The 25,415-nt window shown below is 46.1% G+C and overlaps 1 protein-coding gene across 3 annotated transcripts in view; it reads left to right on the top strand.

Moving 5' to 3' along the window:
• MRO (maestro) overlaps window positions 1-25,415 on the top strand; it is an 84,290-nt gene that overhangs the window by 54,516 nt on the left and 4,359 nt on the right. The window contains exons 2-6 of one of the 3 annotated variants that reach the window (XM_005224179.5): window positions 5,284-5,405; window positions 10,458-10,575; window positions 18,994-19,096; window positions 20,342-20,488; window positions 21,562-21,744. In XM_005224179.5, coding sequence (XP_005224236.1) covers window positions 18,998-19,096; window positions 20,342-20,488; window positions 21,562-21,744 — 429 coding nt within the window. In that variant the 5' untranslated portion in view covers window positions 5,284-5,405; window positions 10,458-10,575; window positions 18,994-18,997. Of the gene's footprint in view, window positions 1-5,275; window positions 5,406-10,457; window positions 10,576-18,993; window positions 19,097-20,341; window positions 20,489-21,561; window positions 21,745-25,415 lie in introns of those variants that run through there. The other 2 variants (XM_024984281.2, NM_001034552.1) reach the window with 2 other exon arrangements.

Genomic DNA, 25,415 nt, shown 5'->3' with positions numbered 1-25,415 from the left:
GAATTATGTATCCGAAGCCTAAATAAATATTCATTTGGGAAGAATGAACTCTTAGCACAAAATTTGTAATAATGAATTCAGTTTTTTTTTTTTCCATGCTAACGAAGTTTTAAATTCAGGAACAAATAGAGAGGAACAATTAGAATTCTCTTTTCTCCAGAGATCAAAGGGAGAAAGACAGCTCATCTGATTCTTCTACGCCCACTTTGTACTATAAAGTGAAATGACATACAATTATCGGCTTTCTACCAGGTCTCTTGGTTTTAAATGACAGGCAACTCAGGAAGCGCTGAATTTACACCCAACAAGAACTGAATTAATAAAGTGAGATTAATGATGCTCTTGTTCTATGATTAAATGTATTTGTGGTCTAACAGATACATGAGTTTAGTCTCTGTTTTCAGAGGCATGAAGTGAGAGGTGAAAATGCCCTAAAAGGTGCAGAGGATTCTGTCTTCCCTTTCCTCCACCAGCTTCCTACCCATTCCCACTTCTCAGCCCCACTGCTACAAGAGACAACCCAAAACACTGGGGGCAAAGTGATACATTTATGCGCTTGACAAGGATAACCAGGGTGGAATGCTGAATTTTATCAAAAAAATTCACCACATGAAGCAAATCAGTTAAGTAGATTGCATATGCCAAATTTAGATGGAACAGGAGTTTGCATATTAGCTAAATCTTTGTATTGGGCTTTGTTCTCTTTTTTACTATGTATTTCTCAAGTTACCTTAAATATTTATAAACTGAACTTCTTTTACTAAAAAAAAGTTTTAACAACAATATTTACAAACTAAAAAAAACCCGTAGTTTATTTTTTAAATGTATTCTATGGGAGGATGTGCACAACAATTAAAAAATGTTTCTTAGATATTTTTATGCTCAAAAGTGCAAGAATTAAAAAAGATCTGTAAGGACTTCCCTGGTGCTCCACTGACTAAGACTCTAGCACTCAATGCTGGGGGCTCCGGTTGCATCCCTGGTCAGGGAGTTAGGACTGCAGCTGAGGATCCCATGTATGCAACTCAGACCCAGTGTAGCCAAATAAATAAACAAACATTTTTTTAATAAATAAAAAATTTAAAAGACCTGTAACTTTCTATTCTGATTACCCCTGTTGATTTATTTTTTATTTTTTTTAAATTGAAAGCAATAAATACATTTGGTAAGAAAAGTTCAAACTACACAGAAAGGTATACATTTGAACTAAAAGCTTCCTTCTTCCTGCAGTTACTGTCCTCCAAAAAGACTCTGGTTAATGATTTCTTGAGTGTCTTGGAAGAAAAAAAGGGCTGTATCAGATTTCTTTTAAAAATTTTACAACATTGAGTTATAATATATTCTCCTCTGAACCTTGCTTTTTTTTACTTAGTAATATATATTGAACATTTCTTTATATCAGCACATACAGATCTACATCGGCCAGGACTTGAAAAGGTCAGTTTTCATTCCAATTCCAAAGAAAGGCAATGCCAAAGAATGCTCAAACTTCTGCACAATTGCACTCATCTCACATGATAGCAAAGTAATGCTCAAAATTCTCCAAGCCAGACTTCAACAGTATGTGAACCATGAACTTCCAGATGTTCAATTTGGTTTTAGAAAAGGCAGAGGAACCAGAGATCACATTGCCAACATCTGTTGGATCATCGAAAAAGCAAGAGAGTTCCAGAAAAACATCTATATCTGCTTTATCGACTATGCCAAAGCCTTTGACTGTGTGGATCACCACAAACTGTGGAAAATTCTTAAAGAGATGAGAATACCAGACCACCTGACCTGCCTCTAGAGAAATCTGTATGCAGGTCAGGAAGCAACAGTTAGAACTGGACACGGAACAACAGACTGGTTCCAAATTGGGAAAGGAGTACATCAAGGCTGTATATTATCACTCTGCTTATTTAACTTATAGGCAGAGTATATCATGAGAAACACTGGGCTGAATGAAGCACAAGCTGGAATCAAGATTGCTAGGAGAAATATCAATTACCTGATATGCAGATGACACTACCCTTATGGCAGAAAGTGAAGAAGAACTAAAGAGCCTCTTGGTGAAAGTGAAAGAGGAGAGTGGAAAAGTTGACTTAAAGCTCAACGTTCAGAAAACGAAGATCATGGCATCTAGTCCCACCACTTCATGGGAAATAGATGGGGAAACAGTGGAAACAGTGACAGACTTTATTTTGGGGGGCTCCAAAATCACTGCAGATGGTGATTGCAGCCATGAAATTAAAAGACACTTACTCCTGGGAAGAAAAGTTATGACCAACTTAGACAGCATATTAAAAAGCAGAGACATTACTTTGCCAACAAAGGTCTGTCTAGTCAAGGCTATGGTTTTTCCAGTAGTCATGTATGGATGTGAAAATTGGACTATAACAAAAGCTGAGCACCAAAGAATTGATGCTTTTGAACTGTGGTGTTGGAGAAGAGTCTTGAGAGTCCCTTGGACTGCAAGGAGATCCAACCAGTCCATCCTAAAGGAAATCAGTCCTGAATATTCATTGGAAGGACTGGTACTGAAGCTGAAACTCCAATACTTTGGCCACCTCATGCATAGAACTGACTCATTGGAAAAGACACTGATGCTGGGAAAGATTGAAGGCCGGAGGAGAAGGGGACGACAGAGGATTAGATGGTTGGATGGCATCACCGACTCAGTGGACATGAGTTTGAGTAAACTCCCAGAGTTGGTGATGGACAGGGAGGCCTGGTGTGCTGCAGTCCATGGGTTGCAAAGGGTCGGACACGACTGATCGACTGAACTGAACTGAACTGATAAATCTCCATTTTTTTTTTCCTGTAAGGCTCCCTAGAATTCCATTATATAAATGTGCCCCAAATTTTTATTTAAACTGTCCCCTACCGATGGACATCACAACAATCTTTTTGTTATTACAAAAACAGTTTCTCTCAGCACTTTCTAACGTGTATCCTGATGTTGTTCTTCGTATGTATTTATAAGGTAACCAGGGTTAATGTGGGCTTCCCAGGTGGTGCTAGTGGCAAAGAACCTTCCTGGCAATGCAGGAGACATAAGAGACCCGGGTTTGATCCCTGGATCAGGAAGATCCCCTGGAGGAGGGCATGGCAACCCACTCCAGTATTCTTGCCTGGAGAATCCCCATGGACAGAGGAGCCTGACATGCTACAGTCCATGGAATCACAAAGAGTCGGACACGACTGAAGCCACTGAGCATGCACGCAGGCAGGGCTAATGTATACAATTGTACAGGTTGTACACTACACAAAGTGACTCCTTTATATGGGCACCAATCACTTTGTAGACATCATAACTTTAGTTTTTTAATTTTTCATTTTATTAAAATTTTTTTTATTGGTGTATAGTTGATTTACAATGTTGTGTTAGTTTCAGGTGGATGTCACACCTGTAAATACTTATTATGATAATTTTCTGGCAGATAAACATAAAATGCCTTGAGGAAGAAATTCTTTTTTTCTAATTTACAAAAAAATCATCTCTGCCCTGGGTGAGCAACGATCAACAGAATTGCTGAATCAAAGGGCACATGAGGGCTTCCCTGGTCGCTCAGTGGTAAAGAATCTGCCTGCCAGCGCAAGGGACACGGGTTTGATCCCTGGTCTGGGAAAAATCTCCCATGCCTCGGAGCAACTAAGACTGTGGGCCGTAACAGTTGAGCCTGCACTCTAGAGCCTGGGAGCTTCAACTACTGAAGCCCGCATGCCCTAGGGCCCATGCTCCGCAACAAGAGCAGCCACAGCAATGGGCCGCTAACTAGGGAGTAGCCCCTGCTCCCCACAACTAGAGAAGGCCCGAGTGCAGCAATGAAGACCCAGCGCAGCCAAAAAAAAGGGCGGGGGGCACATGGACTTTTAGTCGATATTGTCAACTTTCCCTCCCAAACTTAAGAGCTACAAAAAAAGAAGTCCTAGTGGGTGAAACTGGGTGATTTGCTTGTTGCTTCCTTTTCCCTTCCTTCCAGGGGACCTTCTAATGTATCGTTTCTCGAAGGAATAGAGACCAGCAGGAAAGAGAAGCAGCTGCTCTAGAACCTAAAGCTACAGACTTGATTCCTAAACAGATGTGTGTTGATCAGATTGACTTCTTTTGTTCTTTTCTGGAGAGATTAAATGAACAATATCAGGAAAGGTGCAGGAATACTGTGATGGAGCTATGGTGGGAGGTTGGTGTTGTGGGATCAAAGATGGAGTTGTTGAAACACATCTGTTGTGGGCTATTACAAAGAGTACTCTACTCTACTACTGTAATTTTCTCCAGTCTCTCAAGGAAGAGTCAACTGTCCCAGTCATAGCCTGGATCTCTTTCTTTCTGCTTTTCTTTCTTTTTTTTTTTTTTTTAATTTTTGACCCCATCCCGTGACATGTGGCATCTTCATTCCCCCGACCAGTATCACCAGTATTGAACTTGCAGTGGCAGGCAGAGTCTTAACCCCTGGGCTGCCGGGAAAGTCCCACAGCCTGGGTTTCTAATCCAGCCCACATTATAGAGCACTTCTGAATGTGGATATATGGTTCTGATGGTCAAACTGTGACTGAGGTCTTTCTCATTGTCATCAAATGCCTACACACTTGTCATCGGGAATTCTATCGGATTCTACTGTAAATGCAACACAGAAGGGAAAGTAAACACAATCCTAACACCAAGTCGTTGAGGAGGAAGGAGCCTGGGAAGCAATGCCCACAGCAAACTGAAGACAGGGACCAGGGAGGTGTGGGAGGGGAGCAGAAACCAAGGTGAGAAAGGTCAAGGGTGAGAGAAGGGAAGATGTCAGAGTGCGAACGGCCCGTAGAGGTGAGTGGCTGAACCCTCCAACGACTGTGGCTGCTCAAAGCAGGAGAGGAAGCCCGGTCCCATCAACCAGCTTGGCGTCTTTGGGCAAGACCCCTATTCACTCTGCCAGCCTCTCAGCCTCCCTGCTGTCGAAGAGGCCTGAGAATGATCCCCTTCCTAGGACTGCAGGAGACAACAGGGCAAAGAGCATGAGAATGCCTGAGGATGTGAAGAGCAGGGAGAATGTGACCTGTGGTCGTGTTGGTGGGCTTGATCTGACTCTCGGGCTATCTTTTGTTTCAATTCTCTGCGGCAGTGAGGCTCCTGGGGCTCTCTCTCTGGGCGCTGGCAGAAACAGGAAACGAACACAAAATTTTTCAAAGTTTGCAAAACAGTATGGCCTGTAATGAATCTCTAGCAACTGTCAGGGACAGATAGCCTAAAAAGGCCTTATTATGCATTTCCCACTCGTGATAAAATGCCAATCTGCCCTATGTTTCATCTTCAAGGACAAGAACGCAACTGACGGCCAGCCCCGAGCTTGCTTAAAGGACTTCGATGTTCCTGGGAGTAATCACTTCGTCTTTCACCAGGATGAGTTCCGAGGAGGAGGCCTCATCACCCAGCTCAGGTAAGATAGCACGGAGTATTTTCTGGATTCAACCGATTCTATTCAACACTGTTGCTCAACACAGTTCATCGATTGCTATAGATTGAACCAGTTGGGCTCGGAAATGTTTACATATTTTTACAATTATTTTTGCAAGTAAGGGGTTCTGGTGATGCTGTGGGGGTACTGGTGATGGTGTGGGTAATTAATGTCTCAGATAGGAAAGATGTTTCAACTCAAACTTCTTAAAAAAGAAAAAAGAAGAAGAATCAGCCTGCTAATGCAGAAGACTCGGGTTCAATAGCTGGGTCTGGAGGATCCCCTGAAGAAGGAAATGGCAACCCGCTCCAGTATTCTTGCCTGGGAAATCCCATGCATAGACACAAGAGACTGTCCATGGGGTCATAAACAAACAAACAAACAAACAAAAGCTTGAACTTCTTCTCTTTTTTACTTTTATTTGCACTTACTTTATGCTGAATTTATTCCTGCAACACAAGGTTTTGCTTCTTCAGTTTCTTCTGGGGCATCGTTTTCCTCTGTGCAGCCATCTGCCCTTTTTCAGTAAGGCTCACTGGACAGTGGCAGGAGTTCGTGGGGGTTAATCCAACCATGAGTTCTGTAAACCCAGAGGCACACCCTGGGGCTTTGCTCACCTGGATGAGCTCAATGCCCAGTGAGAAGTGACATCAGATTAGTTCAGGATCACCCTCAGCACGTTAAAGCATTTGCGGCAAACGCGCAGCACTCTTTAGGGTTCACCAACCCTGTGCCAGCCCTCTCGGCCTGGGCGTTCAGCCACTGGGACGACAGAGGGGCACACGTTGCTTCTGCAAAGTGACATCTTTCAGAGACTTGCCGGCTTTTCAGATACACACACTTCAATGGTCCGGGCAGTGAACATGAAGATTTGAACCTCTCAATTTGCATGACTTAGTGGGTTTTCCGGGTTGAGTAGCAAACTGTTTTCTGAGATCATCTCAGGCTACTTAACAGAAAAGTTGGAACATATTCTTGCTTTCAGTACTGACAATGACTGTCAAGTGATATAGTTAGGAAAACAGACCGCAGGGCAGCCAGATGGTGGGCTGGACAAGGAAACGGCTGAGAGCAGCTTCTTGCTCATAGTTGGTAGAACTGGAGAGACTTCGTAGGTAGGCTCCTGCCTCCCTGTGTTCTACCCTCTGTGCCTGAGGGTATTTGAAGAGGGATAAACCCTGTGTTTCTCCTTGTGCTGTCTACTGTATTCAAAGATTTGAAACAAAAAGACTGTTGCTTTTATATTAAAATAAACCAGATATGTAGCAGAAAGTGAAGAGTGAAAATCACTCAGTTGTGTCCAACACTTTGTGACCCCATGGACTCCACAGTCCATGGAATTCTCCAGGCCAGTATACTGGATTGGGTAGCCTTTCCCTTCTCCAGGGGATCTTCCCAACCCAGGGATCAAACCCAGGTCTCCCACATTGTGGGCGGATTCTTTACCAGCTGAGCCACAAGGGAAGCCAATGGGAGGCAAATGGTGGAGGGTGATGGTGGAGAAGAGTTTCCCAAGGGATTCCTGCTTGTGGTGGCAGCTCTGGGCTTCCACTGGTGTGGGGTGGGGATGAGGGGGTCTTGTGGAAGAATCTGGGGAGCACAAGGTTCCCTGACTCATCCAGGGTCCTCCAGCTGGGACCCTGCACCCTGAGCACCTTAGCCTTTCTTCTCTGCCTCTCTCAGCTAAACTGCTTCTGGTAAGCCCAGGTGCTGAGGTGCATTCTTTCACGAAGGCTAGCCTGAGGGAACTGCTCTTTGTCACCTCCTGTCCTGGGCCCTCACCAATGTCTACAGACACAGAAGACCATGTCTTCCCTCTGCGGTCTCCAGAGGGCACAGTGCCACCTGGGAGCGCTCTGCCTTGTTGAAACTATGAGCTCCATAAGCAACTGAAGAACAAGGAAAGAATGAATGAGGAACTGGCATTCCTAATTTGTGGCTGAGCAGGCAGCTGATTCGGAGAAGGCAATGGCACCCCACTCCAGTACTCTTGCCTGGAGAATCCCATGGATGCAGGAGCCTGGTAGGCTCCAGTCCATGGGGTCGCTAAGAGTCGGGCACGACTGAGCGACTTCACTTTCACTTTTCACTTTCATGCATTGGAGAGGGAAATGGCAACCCACTCCAGTGTTCTTGCCTGGAGAATCCCAGGGACAGAGGAGCCTGGTGGGCTGCTGTCTATGGGGTCGCACAGAGTCAGAACGACTGAAGTGACTTAGCAGCAGCAGCAGCAGCAGCAGCAGGCAGCTGATTAGATTTCTTTTTAGAAGTGAAAATGAAGGGAGAGTTTGGCTTGACCTGGACGTATTTCTGGAAAAAAGACGAGAGGGAAGAAACTCAAAACTTGCCATCCCTTTTAGGCAAGTTTCCTGCTGGGACCACACACAAGTACAGAAGGAGGGTCTTCTGAACATCCTGACCCTAAAGAGGAAACCGTGTTGATCACTGCCAGGCATTTGTCCTCATGTGCCAAGTCTAAGTCGACAGTGAATTGCTGACCAATTTAGTTCTGCCTGTTGTCGTTTTCATCAGTAACAGCAGACTCAGTAATTACCCTCTTTGATTTTTCCAGAGGCATCAGCCCCTGAACTTCCGACAATAAGGAAATATTAATTGAGCGAGTGAACATAGAGTTGTTAAACAATAAAATAATTACAGTATGTGAAGGATATTGTGTCATAAGTACATCAATCTGTTGCAATCGAATTATCAAAGAGGCTTCTCATTCCCAGAAGAGCTGTGTGGTGTCCCAAAGCCATGTTAGGTGAACCTTTGTTCCCTGGGCATTGTGTCCTGGTCTGGACGCTTCCCAGGTTTGTGCTGTGTCTGGGACTCTCTGGGGTCGTTAGCTGTGTCCATGCTCTTTGTGGGAAGTGTTGAACAGAGCAGAATTTGGATCAGCAAGGCTCCTGAATACCAATTCTGGTTGTGCCCAGATTTTCTCTGTGACTTGAAGCCAAACAGGGAAACTTGTCTGCCCTTTTGTTTTCCCGTCTGGCAAATGAGGAGCACGTTAGTTCTCTGCCAAATGTCTCAACACCTGAATACAAAGAAACTTTAGACCTGAGGGGTTATTAATAGTCTATCTGTTGTATTTCCGTCCATGGGGGTGGGGGGGAGCAGGTATATTTCAGTCCTGAATCACCCGTGAGACTTGGCAGAGAATCCTGACACTTGCAGCATAGATTTTATTTCTTCAGCTGCTTCTGTGGCCTGGTTTAATTTTATCTGCTTTTTGGTCATCCTAAACACTGCATAGATTAGTTCAGTACAAGGCTATGACCTCCCCAATCTTATTCCCACTCTAGGCAGATAATCCAACTCTGGTGTTCCTGAGAAGAGAGAGGCCGATTTGGATGAATTGAACTTGCTCATTCTTCTCATTTTCACATTGATGTATCTCCATCTCTGCGGTTGTCTCCCAGTTTCAGATAAAAAAATGAGGAGTGGGGATCTGGGGGGGTCCTCTCTCCCTCCCCCGCACAGCTAGCTCTCTCCCCTGTCCCCTTGCTCCCTCCCTTCAGCTGCTCCTATCTCACTATTCACTGCTTGCACTACCCACCTCTTAGGTCTCCTTTGCAACTGTTTTGAAACACTTCCAAGCTGTATTCTATTTTAAAATCACACAGCAACACCGGAGTGCCTTTCTTGATCTTGTTGTCTCCTCTAGTCTCTTTATTGCCTTCCTTTTGCAGTAAGATGCCTTCATTCTCTCTCTCCACATAGTTCCCCAGCTCTGTAGTCTAGCTTCTTTTCCCCATTGAAACTGCATTTTCAGAGGTCACCTGGGTGCCCGTGTATGCCCAGAGAGGGTTTTGTTTTAGCCTCATTCTTATTTTTTCAAGGCATCTGTTTTCTCTCCCTCTGCTTTGTCTTCCAAACTTCCACTCTGATTTACTTCAGTTTATATTTGTCCACTTGTCTCCCAGTTAGATCTCCCAAACTTTTCCACTGCCCAGTTATCGTGGCTAACGGGCTAAGCTCTGACATGAGCCCACCTGTGGTTGAATTATAACTCTGCCACTAATTAACCATGTGACCTTGAGCAAGGTCATCTCTGTGCCTCAATTTCCCCATGAAAATGAGGATCATAATTAAGAGTACTAACCTAAGAATCAAACAAGATAGTCTACACACTATCTACCCCAATGTTTGGCACTCAGAAATATTCAATAAACATTACCTGTTAGCATAACCATAAGCTCCTAGAACTTAAAAAAAAAAATAGAACTTTTTCCTTTTTCTCACACATTGCCCAAGTTACCCAACACACACCCAGACAGTAAATAATTATCAACAAATAGATTTATGCACTTGGGTGGAGAATCCAGGGAAGAAAGAATGATGGAAGGGAGGCTCTTTAATTGCGCGAGTATTTTTTATACACAGGCTTTTTTGTTTGGCTTGGTTTTCCCAATAAATCATTTACATTATTGAAAATTCAAATCAGTCCTTTCAGGACCTGTTTGCTGGGCAGGAAGGGGCATCAACGGTCAACCCTCTGGCTGGTGGTGCAGCAGTCAGTCACAATGAAGCCGCTTGGCCGGGAACACAGTGTCCCGTCCTGAGATTCAAAAGTGCTCCATCTGGATTAGGGAGGGAAGCGCCGCAGCGGCGGCCGTGAGCGGGGGCTCCCTGGAACCGGTCCACTGAGTGATGCCGCCATCTAGTGACCGCCCTCGGGATCGCGGCTGGGCAGGGCCCTGTCCGCGCAGGCGAAGGAGCCTCAGAATTGCAGTCCTGTCTTTAGAAACTGTGGGTGGGACTCGGAGTGAGGGGCGAATAAGGGGCGAACACAGCACAGAGAGGTGGGAAAACACCTCATCCCGGTCTGGGGAAGGAAAGGGTACAAGGGGGCTTGTGTCCACCTAAGACAACGTTGTGGTTATCAGAGGTCGGTCCCCTCCCCCACTTCAATCCATCTAAACTTTGATTTGTTTTGTTTTTCCTCATATGAGTCTCACTTTCCAGCACTCTGCGCTGACCCGTTATCCTGAACAGACTCTGCTTCTCGTTTCCTTTCTCCTATGTTAGGAATTCAGGGCTGGGAAAATTGAGCCGAGTCATCCCATCTGGCGGCTACCCCGGGAACAGCAGCTCTGCGCGGTGACCCGGCTCCGGCCGCACCTGCCGCATCGCCACGTGACCGCAGGTAAGGGCCGGCTGCGGGCTGGGACCACCTGGGCTGCGGCTGGAAGAGGCCACGGTCTGCTTGCGTCCCCAGACCTTTCTGGAATGTCACTTGGGTCACCGTATCAGAGAGTTGATATTCCCTTTGTAAAACTGTGGTAGGCGATTTGATGACTTTTTCTTTTCTTTTCACAAACTATGCCAATCTATGACCAATAGATTATAGATGATTATATTAAGATCATTGTGTTAAGAGCTTTAGATGGGGGTGGGGCTGAAAAGATACTGATGCTTCAAACTCAAGTGTCCCTGTGGTGTGTCCTCACCTGGCCCGCACTCAGGACATCGTCTAGGAGCTGGATACAGGCTTAGGACACAGTTATGGGAAGTGTAGTTTTGGCATCTTAAACTCCTCTCTGCTAGTAGCTATTCACTTTGAGTTGTTTACGGTCTTCCCCGGTGGCTCAGTGGTCAAGAATCCACCTGCCATGCAGAAGGTGCAGGAGACGTGGGTTCGATCCCTGGGTGGGGAAGATCCTCTGGAGGAGGAAATAGCAACCCACTCCAGTATCCTTTCCTGGAGAATCCACTAACAGAGGAGCCTGGCGGGCTGTAGTCCATAGGGTCGCAGAGTCCGACACGACTGAAGTGACTCAGCCTGCACACATCGACATAGGTTGTTTATACCACTCTAAACCTCAGTTTCTCCTCTAAAGTGGGCATAAGTAAACCTATCTGTCAAGATTATTGTAAAGGTTAAATGAAATAAAACAAAGACTTATTTGAGAGATTGGGAATGGATTTTAGAGAGCTTATGGTTGAAGGAGTGAATTATTGATATAAAACATCACATCAAATATTTACCTTAAAAGGTAGAATTTCCCAGTTTTTAATGTGGGGCTATGGCCTTTTCTTTGAACATAGAATCCTCCAGGGAGTGTTTGTTGAGCTTTTTTTCCATGAGCCACACGCATAACACTGGATCTGTGAGGTCTAGGTTGGGTTTCTTTCAGTGTAGTGAGAACTTAAAGACATCTGAGAAGACTCAGGTAAAATCGCTTTCTGTACGAACATCCCAATTCCAGTAAATCATTCCAGATTATTAACACTGTTTTCAAACTTCTGTCCACCCACACAAATCTTAATTGGACAGCATTTTTTTAAAGCTGCTTCCCCATTGTTGAAACCTCCCAAAATATTCAATTTTGCTTTCACAGAAACAACTCCCTTTCTCATATTTCATCAGTTTCTATAATAGTTAAAATTCACGGTTACAGTAACAAGTACAGCTGTTATAAACCGATTCTTGGTAAGCATATGAGGACTAACGCAGCAGAAGTTAGCAGAGAGTACGATGGGCCACAAGCACTGGTAGGTACCATTCACAGAGGGCCTGCAGAATGTGGTTAACCTGGCAGGTTGGTTCATAGAGGTCATAAACAGCCTCGCCTGCAGTGTATACAAAGTGCTAAGTATAGTGCCTAGCATACACGAGTGTCCAGTGGTGGTAGCTACTAATTATTGTTATCATTAATAACTTCAGTGTTGGAAGGATTGTTGCAAACCTAACAGTTTCTTTCCCTCATTTAACAGATAAGAATTTTGGTCTTCATAATATAGCTTTCAGTTTTAGTGAGTTAAAAGGTTATTGATTATAAATCTAACATTTTCAGTCAGAAGGAATTAAATTTGCAAAGGCATTTGGGAGTCAGCCTCAAGGGCAAAACTCATCTAAGTCACCCCAAATCCAGGTCTGTTCAGGAAAACCAGGTAAGAACACAATGGGGCCATGAAGACAAGCTTCAGGGTCGCTGTGATGGTGAAACTGTCCCCATCGGGGGCAAGTCATCAGCATAGAGGGAAGGACTTTCCAGAGGGGGAAGAATTTGTTGAAGAATGTGCACAGGGGTGAACAAAACTCCAAGCAGAGCCTGGCCTTAGGCTCAAGGTGTCCAGATGTCCTCCGGACTGAGCGGACTCAGTCATGCTAGACCAGGAGTCCAAGTCACCCAGCAGAAGAGCCCAATTCTCATGGCAAAGAACGGCTGTTTGGGGGCCAGTGGGCTTATGGGTGGAGTTATGAACACCTAAGCCTTCAAATCCACACACTCTGTTTCTTCACAGTTTGTTTATAACATTCCTCTTGGAGATCCTGTCTTGCAGCAGGTGGAGATGATCCTTTTGTTTGATTGGTTTGGGTTGAAAGGACTTAATTTTCGGAGAGGAGGAGGGAGGCAGGCAGCAAGGCAGGTGGGTGGAGGCAAGCCTTTGAGATGCCACAAGCTTGGGAGACAAAACTCAGGTGAAGGGCCCAGCAGCCTCAAAGTAACTTTTAGATTTGTTGTATTTCTTAAAGCAAACCTTTAATTTAAGAAGAGTATCGAAGAGGTATGTCCAAGTCATAGCCTGTACAGTTGGCCTGATTTTAATTTTATTTTGAAAGAGAAATTCAATGTGCAGCCTTAGGTGAGTGGAGTTTGCCACTTCTGGAGTTGGTAAATTTCCTCCTGAATATTCCAGAGGTTCTTCTATGCCAGCTGTGTGGACCGTCACCAGGCATCTTGTAAACGCCATCAGGTCCTCCGCTCCCTGGGACTCGGATCCTGTAATTATGGAGCGGGCCTGGCACTTCTAACAAGCTCTGGGGCATTCTGACATAGGAGGCCCAGCCAACACGGTGAGAAATGCTTTGCTTTCCCTGCCCCAAAGATGGAGATGAGCCCTGATACCTCGAGACTAAACGAGATCACAGTTTTTCTCTTGTGCTGGGGAGGTGGGCGTTGGTGAGCGGCCCTGTGTTTTTCTAAACACAACTGAATCCCCCAAGCAGGGTGCTCAACCTCAAGTACTTTGCTCTGCTTGAGAGCCTTCCATGGCCTTAAATTCCATTAGATGTGGCTCTTAAGAAATGACAAGGCTGGGACTTCCCTGGTGGTCCAGTGGCTAAGAGTCTGCCTGCCAGTGGAGGGGAAACGGGTTCGATCCCTGGTCCGGGAGGATCCCACATGCCATGGGGCAACTCAGCCTGTGTGCCACAACTAATGAGCTTGTGCATCGTGCTCTAAAGCCCGGGAATCGAAACTACTGAAGTCCATGCACCCTAGGGCCCTTGAGCTGCAACTGGAGAGCAGGCTCTGCTCGCTGCAACTGGAGAAAACCTGCCTGCAACAACAAAGACCCAGAGTAGCCAGAAATAAATAAATCAATAAAAATTTTAAAAAGAGGTGAGGCCTTTCCCTCCTGAGGCCTGGGGAAGCGGCCTGGGTGGTTAAAGCCCTCAGCTGTGCTGTGCTAATCCTGCAAGAGAGGCCAGAGTGAAGACCAGGGAATCGGGTTGGCTTTCCTTCCTTCAGGCATGATGGGGAGAAGCTTCAGGCATGATTTTCTTATGCAGCAGAACAGGGACACCAGCAGTTTATTACTGAGGCCTGTGCCCTCCTTGGGGAGTGACCATTGAGGGAACTTTCTTCTTCTAAGCTCTACATACCCGCAGCTCAGCGCCCGTCAGCTCCGATCCAGAGCATTCAGCCTGAGGAGTGGCAGGTTCCTTGATACAAAGGGTTGTGTCCAGAAATTCCCCAGAAAGGAACAACCAAGCATGTTTTTGTTTTTTTTGTTTGTTTTTTGTTTTTTGTTTTTTTTTGCCTCTGTAAATTTTTAAATCCCTTCATTCTGGAAGGGGATGACATAGTAATACTGTGGTTTCTTTTTTTAAAAGGCCCTGGATCTCAAAGTATGGTGATGCCTGGACTGGGAGCATCCCAGCATCACTTGAGAGCTTGTTACAAATGCAGACTGATGGGTCTTGCTTCAGGTGTAGAGAATCAGAAACCCTGGAGACGGGCTCTGGGAATCTGTGTTTTAACAGATCCTCCAGGTGATTTGGGTGTGCACTTGGGTGTGAGAACCACTGGCTCATTGCGAAGTGTGTGGGAACGCCTTTATTCAAGCAACAAAAACCATCTTGCTAGGGGATTCCCTGCTGGTCCGGTGGTTAAGACTCCACTCTTCCAATGCAAGGGGTGTGGGTTTGATCCCTGTTCGGGGAACTAAGATCCCACATGCCACGTTGCAGTAAAAAAAAAAATCTTGCTAGTTAGTGGGAATGCAGTGTTCTGGGGGGTTTGGGGGTCCCTCATTGCAGTGGTGAGGGGAGGTGTGCTGTCCAGGGATGAAGAAGCAACAGAGACAGGGGTTACAGGGTGAAGAGGTGTTTTCATGGGTCTCCTGAGTGTCTTCTGACTAAGAGAGCATTACTGAAACCAGCTTGGGTTGGGGTAGGGGGGCAAAGATAATGGAGAAGCCAAATCCCCGTGTACCTCCAGGTCAAAGAGTCAAATGTTCCAAAGCACAGCTGTTTAACAGGACTGGGTTCTAGCAGTCACCTGCATTAAATAAATTCAGAACTGCAGCAAAACTAGCAGGGCCAACTTGTCCTGGCTTGCCCAGGACTTTTCGGCTCTTAGCTCTGAAAGTCCCATGTCCCAGGAAACCCATCAGGGCCATGCCCCAGTGTGTTTTTTTTGCACACCACCAATCTATTCTCCAGTTCCTCGGCGGGCACTGTCTGGGTGCCGCACGATTCACTTCCATTTAGTTCAGTTCCGTTCAACTCAGACACTGTCTACTTGGAGATAGCATCAGATCCCACAGGTTAAGGGCTCAGTCCCCATGCTTTAGAGGCCAATCCCAAGGCCAGGTTGTCACCAGTATGTGTGACCAGCCAGCTGTAGACTGAAGGTTCCCACAGCCCATTCCTTGGGTTCGATTAATTTGCTAGAGCAGCTCATAAAACTCAGAGGAACATTTTACTTCCTGAATCAAGGGTTTATTATAAAAATATAACTAAGAAACAGCCAGATGGAAGAGATGCACAGGAAGATGTGGAGAAAGGACAAGGAGCTTCCCTGCCTCTCTAAGTACACAACCTGCCCTAAAGCTCCATGTGGTCACTGATCTGGAAGCTCTCTATCCTTTTGGGGTTTTGTGGAGGCCTCTTTATCTAGGCACGGTTGATCAAATCATTCACCCCTGGTTACTGAACTCAATCTCGAGCCCTTCTCTCCTCCCAGGAGAAGAAGATGTGAAATTGAAAGTTCCAGCCCTCTGATCACTGGATTGGTTCCCCTGACAACCAGTCCCCACCTTCAGATGACTTAGGGCCACCTCATTAGTGTAAGAGAAGATGCTTTTATGGTTCTAATCACTTAGGGAATTCCAAGGGTTTTAGGACCTCCGTGCCAGGAATGGGGCCAAGACCAAATATATGTTTCTTCTTATTAATCACAGTATCACCAGGGCAAAACAAGATGATTGGTCACTAGTCTATTCAGTAACTGCATATTGGAATTACTTGGTGAGTTTTTTTAAAATACTGATTCCCAGGCCCACCTCCAGAGATGATGGTAGACTTGGTCTGGGGTGTAGACAGGGTGTTAAACATTTCAAAGTTCCTTAGATGATTCCAACATGAGTAGGGTTGAGAACCACTGTAGCTACATACCTGTCATTTCTTCTACTAAAGTTTTTTTAAAACCAAAACAAAGGTTAATGGTTTTGGCGAAGCTGAACCCCTACTGCACACTATACACAAAAACTGACTCAAAATGGATGAACAGCCTAAGAGTTAAAACCATAAAAATCTTAGAAAACATAGGGGTAAATATTTGTGACCGGATTTGATAGTGAATTCTTAGATATAACACTGAAAGCCTCAACAACAATGACAACAACAAAAATGGATAGACTTTGTTAAAACTAAAAACGACTGTGCATAAAAAACATTGTCAAGAAAATAAAAAGACAATGTACCGAGTGGGAAAAAGTATTTGTGAATCAAATGTCCAATAAGGGTCTGTGCTGGGCTAAGTCGCTTCAGTCGTGTGTGACCCCCATGGACAGGGAATTAGTTGTAGAGTTCTTTACATATTCTGGATGTGTGTGTGTGTGTGTGTGCTTCATGGCTCAGTCGTGTCTGACTCTTTGTGACCCCATGGACTGTAGCCCACCAGGCTTCTCTGTCCATGGGATTCTCCAGGCAAGAATACTGGAGGGGGTTGCCATGCCCTCCACTAGAGGATCTTCCCAACCCAGGGATTGAACCCAGGTTTCTTAGGTCTCCTGCTTTGGCAGGCAGATTCTTTACCACTAGCGCCATCTGGGAAGCCCTTGATAAGGGTCTAGTATCCAGAGTATGGGGCTCCTCTGGTGGCTCAGATGGTAAAGAGTCCGCCTGCAGTGTGGGAGACCTGGGTTTGATCCCTGGGTTGCGAAGGTCCCCTGGAGGAGGACAAGCAACCCACACCAGTATGCTTGCCAGGAGAATCCCCATGGACAGAGGCACCTGGTGGGCTACAGTCCATGGGGTTACAAAGAGTCAGACACGACTGAGCCACTAAGCACACACACACACACACATACACACACACATCCAGAATATGTAAAGAACTCTACAACTAATAAACAAAAAGATAGACCAACTCAATTAAAAAACAGGCAAAGGATTTTAATAGACATGGCTCTGAAAAAGGTGTACAAACCACAAATAAACATACTAAAAGATACCAGTAGTCATTTAAAAAGTGCTAATCAAACCCAGAAGGGCAAACCACTTCACACCCACTAGGATGAATGTAATAATAATTTTTAAAAACTGGAAACTAAGCTTTTGGTGATGTGGGAAGATTGGAACTCTTGCATATTATAGCCACTGCAGAAAACAGTTTGGCAGTTCCTCAAAAAGTTAAACATAGAATCACGATGGTGATGGTTTAGTTGCTAAGTCGTGTCCAACTCTTGTGACCCCTGTGGACTGTAGCCCGCCAGACTCTGCTGTCCATGGGATTCTCCAGGCAAGAATACTGGAGTGGGTTCCCATTTCCTCCTCTGGGGGATCTCCCCGACCCAGGAATCAAACCTGGGTCTCCCACATTGCTGGTAGATTCTTTACTGACTGAGCTATGAGGGAAGCCCATTTAGAATCACTATATGACTCAGCAATCCCACTCCTAGGTATACACCCAAAGAATTAAAGCAAATATTCAAACACTTGTTCACCATTGTTCACAGAGGCGCTATTCGAAGCACCTGGAGGGTGAAGACAACCCACTGTCCATCAAAAGATGAATGGCTAAGCAAGTGTGGCTATCCATACCATGAAATATTACCTAGATATGAACAGGAATAAAGTACGAGTATGTGCAACAACATTGATAAACCTCAGAAACATCATGCCACGAGAAAGAAGCCAGACCCAAAAGGCCCTAATATTGTTTGATTCCATTTATATTAAATATCCAGAGTAGGTAAATTCGTAGAGACAGTAATCCGATTAATGGTTGCCAGGGACTGGTGGGGGAGGGCAGAATGGTAATTTCTTAATGGGTATGGGATTTTCTTTGATGAAAGCATTTTAGGTTAGGACCAGATAAAAGTGGTGGTTGCACAATGTTATTAAAATAGTTAATTGTATGTTACATGGATTTCATCTAAAAAAAAAATCAATGGTTCACTCATATACAAATTAAAACTAAATTAAATTTAATTACATAATTAAGCTAATCAAATTTAATTTAATATTACAATTAAAACTGAACTCTCTAGTCAGTCCTTCATGGCTGGCCTTTAACTACTTCCTGTTGCCGTATCTTCTACCACTTCCCTGTTTTAATTGTTATTATTACCTCTCCCGTGTAACTTACTGCATGGAATCCCACTGGAACCTCGATGTGTTCAGTGTGCTTCAGCTTCTCCTTTGAAGCTCTCTCGCGCGCAGTGGGGCATCTCTACCAGCACTTCCAGTGCATAGTCTTATCTCCTGTAGCTTCCAACTTTGCATCCTTGCTCTCAAAGCGTGGTACTCAGGATTGGCAGCCTTGATGTTACCTGGGAGCTTATAAGAAAGGCAGGAAACCCCACCCCAGACCCACTGAGTCCGAATCTGCATTTTACAAAGTTCCTCTGATAACTCACGTCTGAGAAGCGCTGGTTTACTCCAGTGGGTCTCAAACCAGGCTGCAGATCAGAATCACTTTGCAAGCTGTATTTATTTATAATGTATTGGGTTGGCCAAAACGTTCGGGTTTTTGGCCAACCCGATATATTTTAAATAATATACACACGTGGTAAAATTGCAAGCTGTATATAAACAAAGAACAAATAGCTTGGCTTACCACCTGGTTCTTCAAGGAATAAGCCCTAACCCACTGTGGGCTTTGACCGAGGGTACACTCCCAGAGGTGGTATCTCACCGTGGTTTTGATCTATATTTCGCTGATGATTTGTGATGCTGGTGTTGCTCTTTATCTTCTGATGTGATTGGTCCATCTCCTTGGTGACAGGTTCCCCAGGACAAACCTCAGGGATGCTGCTTCTTTATAGCCCTACCTGGCACAGGGCTTTGAGTGTCTGTGGCTCATATGATGATTTGTTCTTTTTTCAGTTCCATGGACCAAACACCGAGAAGAATGCTGGGCCAGCCCCTTTCCAGCCCCGCCACCCAGCCCAAGAAGAGAAGCACATCAGTGATGTCTTTCTTTTCCAAGGTCTGAGACAAATTACTATGAACAAATGGGCTGTCTCAGTAGCCACTTTGTGATACATGTGCTTGTGGGTTCCTTCCCTTCCTTCTACTGAGGTGCCTCTTCTGAAAAAAGTTTGATGGCAGCTCTTAACACGAGTGAAATGTTTATAGGATAACAAGAAGATGAGTTGGGAAGAATTTAGCTTGCTGCGAACTTAATAATATAGAATGAACTGCAATGAATATTCAGAAATACTGATGAGCCTTGGTATCACACAAACTCCAAATAGGGCTGAGGGTCTCGTCTCCAGCCCCACCCCACACCCTCTACTAAGGATAATTTGGATCTTGCCTGAATCTTGCATTGTCTTGGTTCTGACTCCAACACATTGCCATGTCCTGTGATGCCCAGGACAACACGCCCTTCTTGGTGTCAGGGCTCAAAGCCCTAATATCCCATCTCTTGCCCTACAGTTAGAGTTTAGACCCTGAAGTCCAGATTTATGCATCAGCCACACAGTGCTTCCCAATATGCATTATTTATGCGTTTCTTTTCCTAATCATTGCTCAGATGCTCACATTCTGGGGTAGGACATCTTGCAAGTGCCCCAAAATGCTTGTCGATGTGCTTTGCTAATTGTGTCAAAGGCTCTTGAGAGGTTGAGTGAAATGAACACTGAGAATTGACCCTGGGATTTAGTCATACTGGGGACAGAGAGTAGGGGAGGGGGTATGGGTGCCATCAGCCTGATGGGAGAAGGTTCAAGAGAGAATGGAGCAGCTGGAGAAAGTGAGTATAGACACGTTTTTCAAGGTTTAGCTACAAGGTGGAGCAGAAAAACAAGAAGAGCTGTGGGAGGAAGAAGGTCAAGGAAACCCTTCTTTGGGACTTGGGGAACACAGCTTCCCCTGTCCTGTTTAAAGAGATTGGGCTTCTCAGATCTCATGAATGCTCCTAAAGCCCCGTTGTCTCAGCTGTGTCACATCCACAGCTGCCCAGGCACCCCTCTCTGTAATCTCCCCAAACCTACCTCAACATAAGCTCTGCATCACTTTTCTCCACCCCTTTTTCTCTTCCTCCATTCTTTTCTCCAATATGTAGATTAAACAATATATTCCCAGTAAAAGCCAGGTGTCTTTAGGCGGAGAAAGGAGTAAAATGGAGCAGCAAAACAGGTTTTTCTTACAGGGAGGGATTAGGGTTGGTGATGGGTAGGGTGCCACTCTGAACACTCCCAAATCAATGTATTTTTGACCCACCACCTAGGTCTCTTGGAATCTGAGGCTCCAGAAGCAGGAACCTCTGAAGAATGTGTTTTTCATCTTGGCAGAGACAGCCCGGGACCCCAGTGTTAAAAAGCGTCATATGGTGATGAGAGGCCTGGGAACCATGGCCTGTGAGACCCCGGACAAGGTAGGAAGGGCAGGGGGCACTCGGCCAGCCCTCGTGGCCTGGAGTCCCCAGGGCTGGGGGTCCACGCTGTGTAAAGGATCTCCATGGCCTGGCGTTCGTATCTCACCGTTTCCTTGGGCCAGGAGTCCAGGTACAGTTCAGCTGGGTCCTCTGCCCAGGGGCCCGCAAGGCTGCCATCAAGGTGTGGGCCAGACTGCATTCCTTTCTGAAGCTCAGGGTCATCTTCCAAGCTTTGGGAGCTGTTGGAAGAATTCAGTTCTTTCCGGTTGTAGAACTAACGTCCCTCCTTTCTTGCCGACTGGCCATGGGCTCCCAGAGGCCGCCCTCACACAGCACGGCAGCTTTAGTTCTTCATCGTCAGCAGGAGAGTGTCTCCCGCTCCTGTCTGCCATGGGATCTAAGGGAACCATGGGAACGACGTCTATCACCACCGTGACCTTTGAGAGATCAGAAGCTCTCAAAGTCACTGGCTCCTTCCACCCTCGAGGGCAGGAGACTGCACAGATGCTCATGTGACTCCGTTGGGGTCGGCTCAGGGTCATCATTGCTCAGTATCATCAGCCTTGGGATACGGAACCGCAGGCAAGGTTAACACACAGCTGGACATCACCCTCTGGTGAATTTAATTTTCCTAAGAATTTATGTTTAGTAGAAGAATTTAATTTTTCTAAGAATTTGTTTGTTTAGGAAAAGATGTTTTCCCCACTTCTTCCTTCAGCATCTGTCCACTTCCGTGACCATTTCGTCTCATCCCCTGTCAAAATCCCCAATAGGCCACAGGTCCCTAGGTCACCCAGCCCACCACCCTCCTTAACATGCCCTCCCCAGCCTCACCCACCCACAGGCCAGGCTCTAGACTGCTCTTTCCGTGCTTCCAAGACCGAGCTGGGTTCTTGGGTCAGATTAGTGAAAGTGTTTGTTGTTTTGCCGAGAGATATTGCATCCTGTGCTGAAGAAAGCCACGACCTCTTAGTCCAAAGCCCCAGGTTATTGGATGATTAGAAGTGGAGTTGCTTTCCAACCCCTGCAGAGCGATTGCTGTGCTGCTAACACTTTCCAAACCTTGCTAACAGGTGAGAAAGTATAAGAAGATTATCCTAGATCTGCTGGTGCATGGTCTGTATGACCCGGTGAGTTCTGAAGTCATCCATGAAAGCATGAAAACCCTGACCATCATCCTGGGCAAGATGCAGGGGAAAGCCCTGGGCTCCTTCTTCATAGACATCACCCTCCAGACCCGAACTCTGCTCGATGACGTAAGTGAGACGATGCGGGAAAATTCCAGGTTCTTAAAGTCAAATGTGAGCCCTGGGTGATGCGTTGCTCAGGAAACAAGGCCTCTGTTATTCGCTAGTTATTAAGAAATTGTGACTCAGCTGGTAAAGAATCCGCCTGCCATGTAGGAGACCTGGGTTCGATCCCTGGGTTGGGAAGATCCCCTGGAGAAGGGAAAGGCTACTCAGTCCAGTATTCTGGCCTGGAGAATTCCATGGACTGTATAGTCTGTGGGATTGCAAAGAGTCGGACATGACTGAGTGGCTTTCACTTTCAACTTTCTTGTTGAGAGACTGGTACTGTGCTGGGGGTTATGGAAGACATATAAAGATATTAAGGATTCCATCACCACCCCTCAAGGAGTGTTCATCATAGTAGAACCGATGCGTATATACACACTTAACGATGATGACGCTCACGTGTGTTCAATGGTTTCTTACAAATGTGATGATCAGCATAGTCCATGTTTAGTGAGGTCTTACTGTGTGCAGGCCTGTCTCCAGGCAGTTTACATGGATCATCTCACCTTCATGATAACCCGGTGAGGCAGGCGCTGTTATCTTCACTTTATAGAGGAGGAAACCAAGGCCTTGAAAGGTTAGGTAGCTTTCCCAGGGATCGTGGTGTGAGTCAGTGGGTATGAAACTAGGCCCTCTGTGCAGGGCCTGCACTTTTTTTTTTCCTGTTTAAAAAAAATTTTTTTTTAATTGAATTCTGTTTTTATTGAGGTATAGTTGATTTACAATACTAGTTTCAGGTACACAGTGATTCAGTATTTTTACAGTTCATACTCCATTAAAAGTTGTTACAAGATAATGGTTGTAATTCTTGGTACAATATATCCTTGTTGCTTATCTATTTTATTATTTTAATTTTTATAATTGATTTTTAATTGGATACTTGCTTTACAATCAGGGCCTGCCCTCTTAACTGCTGGGTGACAAGGCAGGCTGAACAAAAAGTGCATGGACACAGAATGTGAGGGCTCGGGAGCTGATCAGTTAGCTTACCATAGTTACACACACACACACACGCACACACACACACACACACAGCTGATCAGTTAGCTTACTGTAGTTCACACACACACACAGCTGATCGGTTAGCTTACTGTAGTTCACACACACACACACACACACACACAGCTGATCAGTTAGCTTATCGTAGTTCACACACACACACAGCTGATCAGTTAGCTTACTGTAGTTCACACACACACACACACAGCTGATCAGTTAGCTTACCGTAGTTCACACACACACACACACACACACAGCTGATCAGTTAGCTTACTGTAGTTCACACACACACACACACACACACACAGCTGATCAGTTAGCTTACCATAGTTCACACACACACACACATACACACATACACGCAAGACCTGTAGAGCAGGGAGCAGACCTTGCATTTACTCACAGAGCATCCTGCATGAGTTCCTCACACCTGATTCCTCAGGAGTAACTCCGTGAGAGCCGGGTGCCTGCACCCCACCGGAGGAAGAGAAACCCGCAAAGTATGGAGCTTGAAGCTTATGAGTAGCTGCTGGGACATTTGCCTCCCCTCCTTCACAGGGAGGCCTGTGCTCGATGTGAACCAGGGCTCTCTGGGGTGGGGAGGGAGGTCTCCACTCCACCTCCCTGGAGTATTAAGCAGGTATCTCCAGGGAGGTGTCTCTAAGTCTCTCTGGAGGTGCCATCTTAATCGCCAGGGCTTGTTTGCCATGCGACCTTGAGGGGTGGGGGTGGGGGCGCAGCATAAGCCTTTATTCTAGAATTCCAGGCATGAGAGTCCTGAAAGGACTCTTAGGGAAAAAGGGAGGGATTTTTTAAATAGGACCGGGGATCAGGGCATCAATCCTAATCTATCAAGTCTCTGGAATGTCATTTAACACATGTGGGAGTCAACGTCATCAGAGTGTATATACTCACGGCTCCATTACAGTGAATCCTCCTGGGTGGGGCGGGGTGGGGGGCGGGCAGGTGATGGAATCCTAGGTGATGGAACCCTATGTGTGTGTACATGGTGGTCAAAGATGGGCCTTGAAAGAGGGAGGATTCTTTGTGCACATCAGCAACCACGGTCCCGGCAAACTGGATTTCCTCCAGAGGAGAGGAGCAGTTAGGCATTAAGGTCGTGTGTGCGGGGGGCACAGGAGGAGTAGCTGGGGAAGACGAGGACTTCGACTTCGAGGAGGAGTAGCTGGAAAGGACGAGGACTTCGAGGAGGGCTAGCCGGGGAGGACGAGGACTTCGAGGAGGGGTGGCCGGGGAGGACGAGGACTTCGAGGAGGAGTAGCAGGGAGGACGAGGACTTCGAGGAGGAGGAGGAACCGGGGAGGACGAGGACTTCGAGGAGGGGTAGCCAGGGAAGACGCGGACTTTGAGGAGGAGGAGCTGGGGAGGACGCAGACTTTGAGGAGGAGGAGGAACCAGGGAGGACGAGGACTTCGAGGAGGAGTAGCCGGGGAGGATGAGGACTTCGAGGAGGAATAGCTGGGGAGGACGAGGACTTCGAGGAGGGGTAGCTGGGGGAGGACGAGGACTTCGAGGAGGAGGAGCCGGGGAGGACGAGGACTTCGAGGGCCTCAGGGGAAACTCCTCAGTCCCCTTTCCAAGCGCATTTGCTTAGGGGGTACTCTGCAGACCCTTCCGTGGGAGTGTTATGTAATGCATAAAACAAACGCTTAAGGACACCAAATCTGAGAGGTGAAAAATGGAATTCCAAGAAGTTTCTGGCCCCATGTTTCTTGGTTAATGGACTATGAGCTCTTTTTATCAGCTCCATCTTGTGACTAAGGAAACTGAGGCCGGGAGGGTCAAGGAACTTGCCCCAGGTCTGGCTTTAATGAGTAAAGAGGTAACCCATTTTCTCATGCAATCATTTTTTAAAGCTAGGTAGACTGATTTTTGATCAGAGAGCCCTTGTCAAAGTGAAACCTGGGGATACTTGTGGGGAGCTCTTTCTGACAGTTTGTAACTCTGTCAGAGCATTCTTCCCTGCCTGCCTGTGCTATGTCCCCTTCAGATGACTGTCAGACTCCCGGGGGGACAGACAGCCCCTTACACACCTCTGTACATCTCACAGCATTAGGGTAGTGCTTCAGATGGAGTCAGGACTCCGTGAGCGCCAGCTGAATCGAATTAAACACACACACACACCGGTAGAACAGTGGAGAAAGTGCAACACTAAAGCAATTTCTGTATGTGTTACACATGCTAAAAATTGTTTCACAAGAGATCAGTGGTGTCCAGTCTTGCTGAACGTCTGTGTGAGGAGGCCCGTCCAAGTCCGGTTCCCTCTGGTTCACCTAGAGCTGGTGAGGATCAGGAAACACTGATATAAAAATTCCTTCACCATGAGTCAGGAGACTGGGTTACCACTCTGGTTCTCTGTTCCTCATCAATGATTTCTGCTGCATGTGGGAGAATTCAGACCAACATAGAGATGGCCTGGCAAAAATGCTGGGAATATTAACAGGGAGTGGGTCAAATGAACTATGACACAGCACCACCCCCCACCCCCTGCCCCGCCAAAAACCTCTGTTTGGATTGACATGGAAAAGAGCTCCCAGAGAGACTGATGAAAAACCAAGGTGCCTAACAGTGGAATGGTCCATGTCCATTTGTGTAAAAACGTGGGAAGGGCT

Source organism: Bos taurus, chromosome 24, assembly GCF_002263795.3.
Source record: "Bos taurus isolate L1 Dominette 01449 registration number 42190680 breed Hereford chromosome 24, ARS-UCD2.0, whole genome shotgun sequence".
NCBI lineage: Eukaryota > Metazoa > Chordata > Mammalia > Artiodactyla > Bovidae > Bos > Bos taurus.
This window is presented reverse-complemented; position numbering and strand designations above follow the sequence as displayed.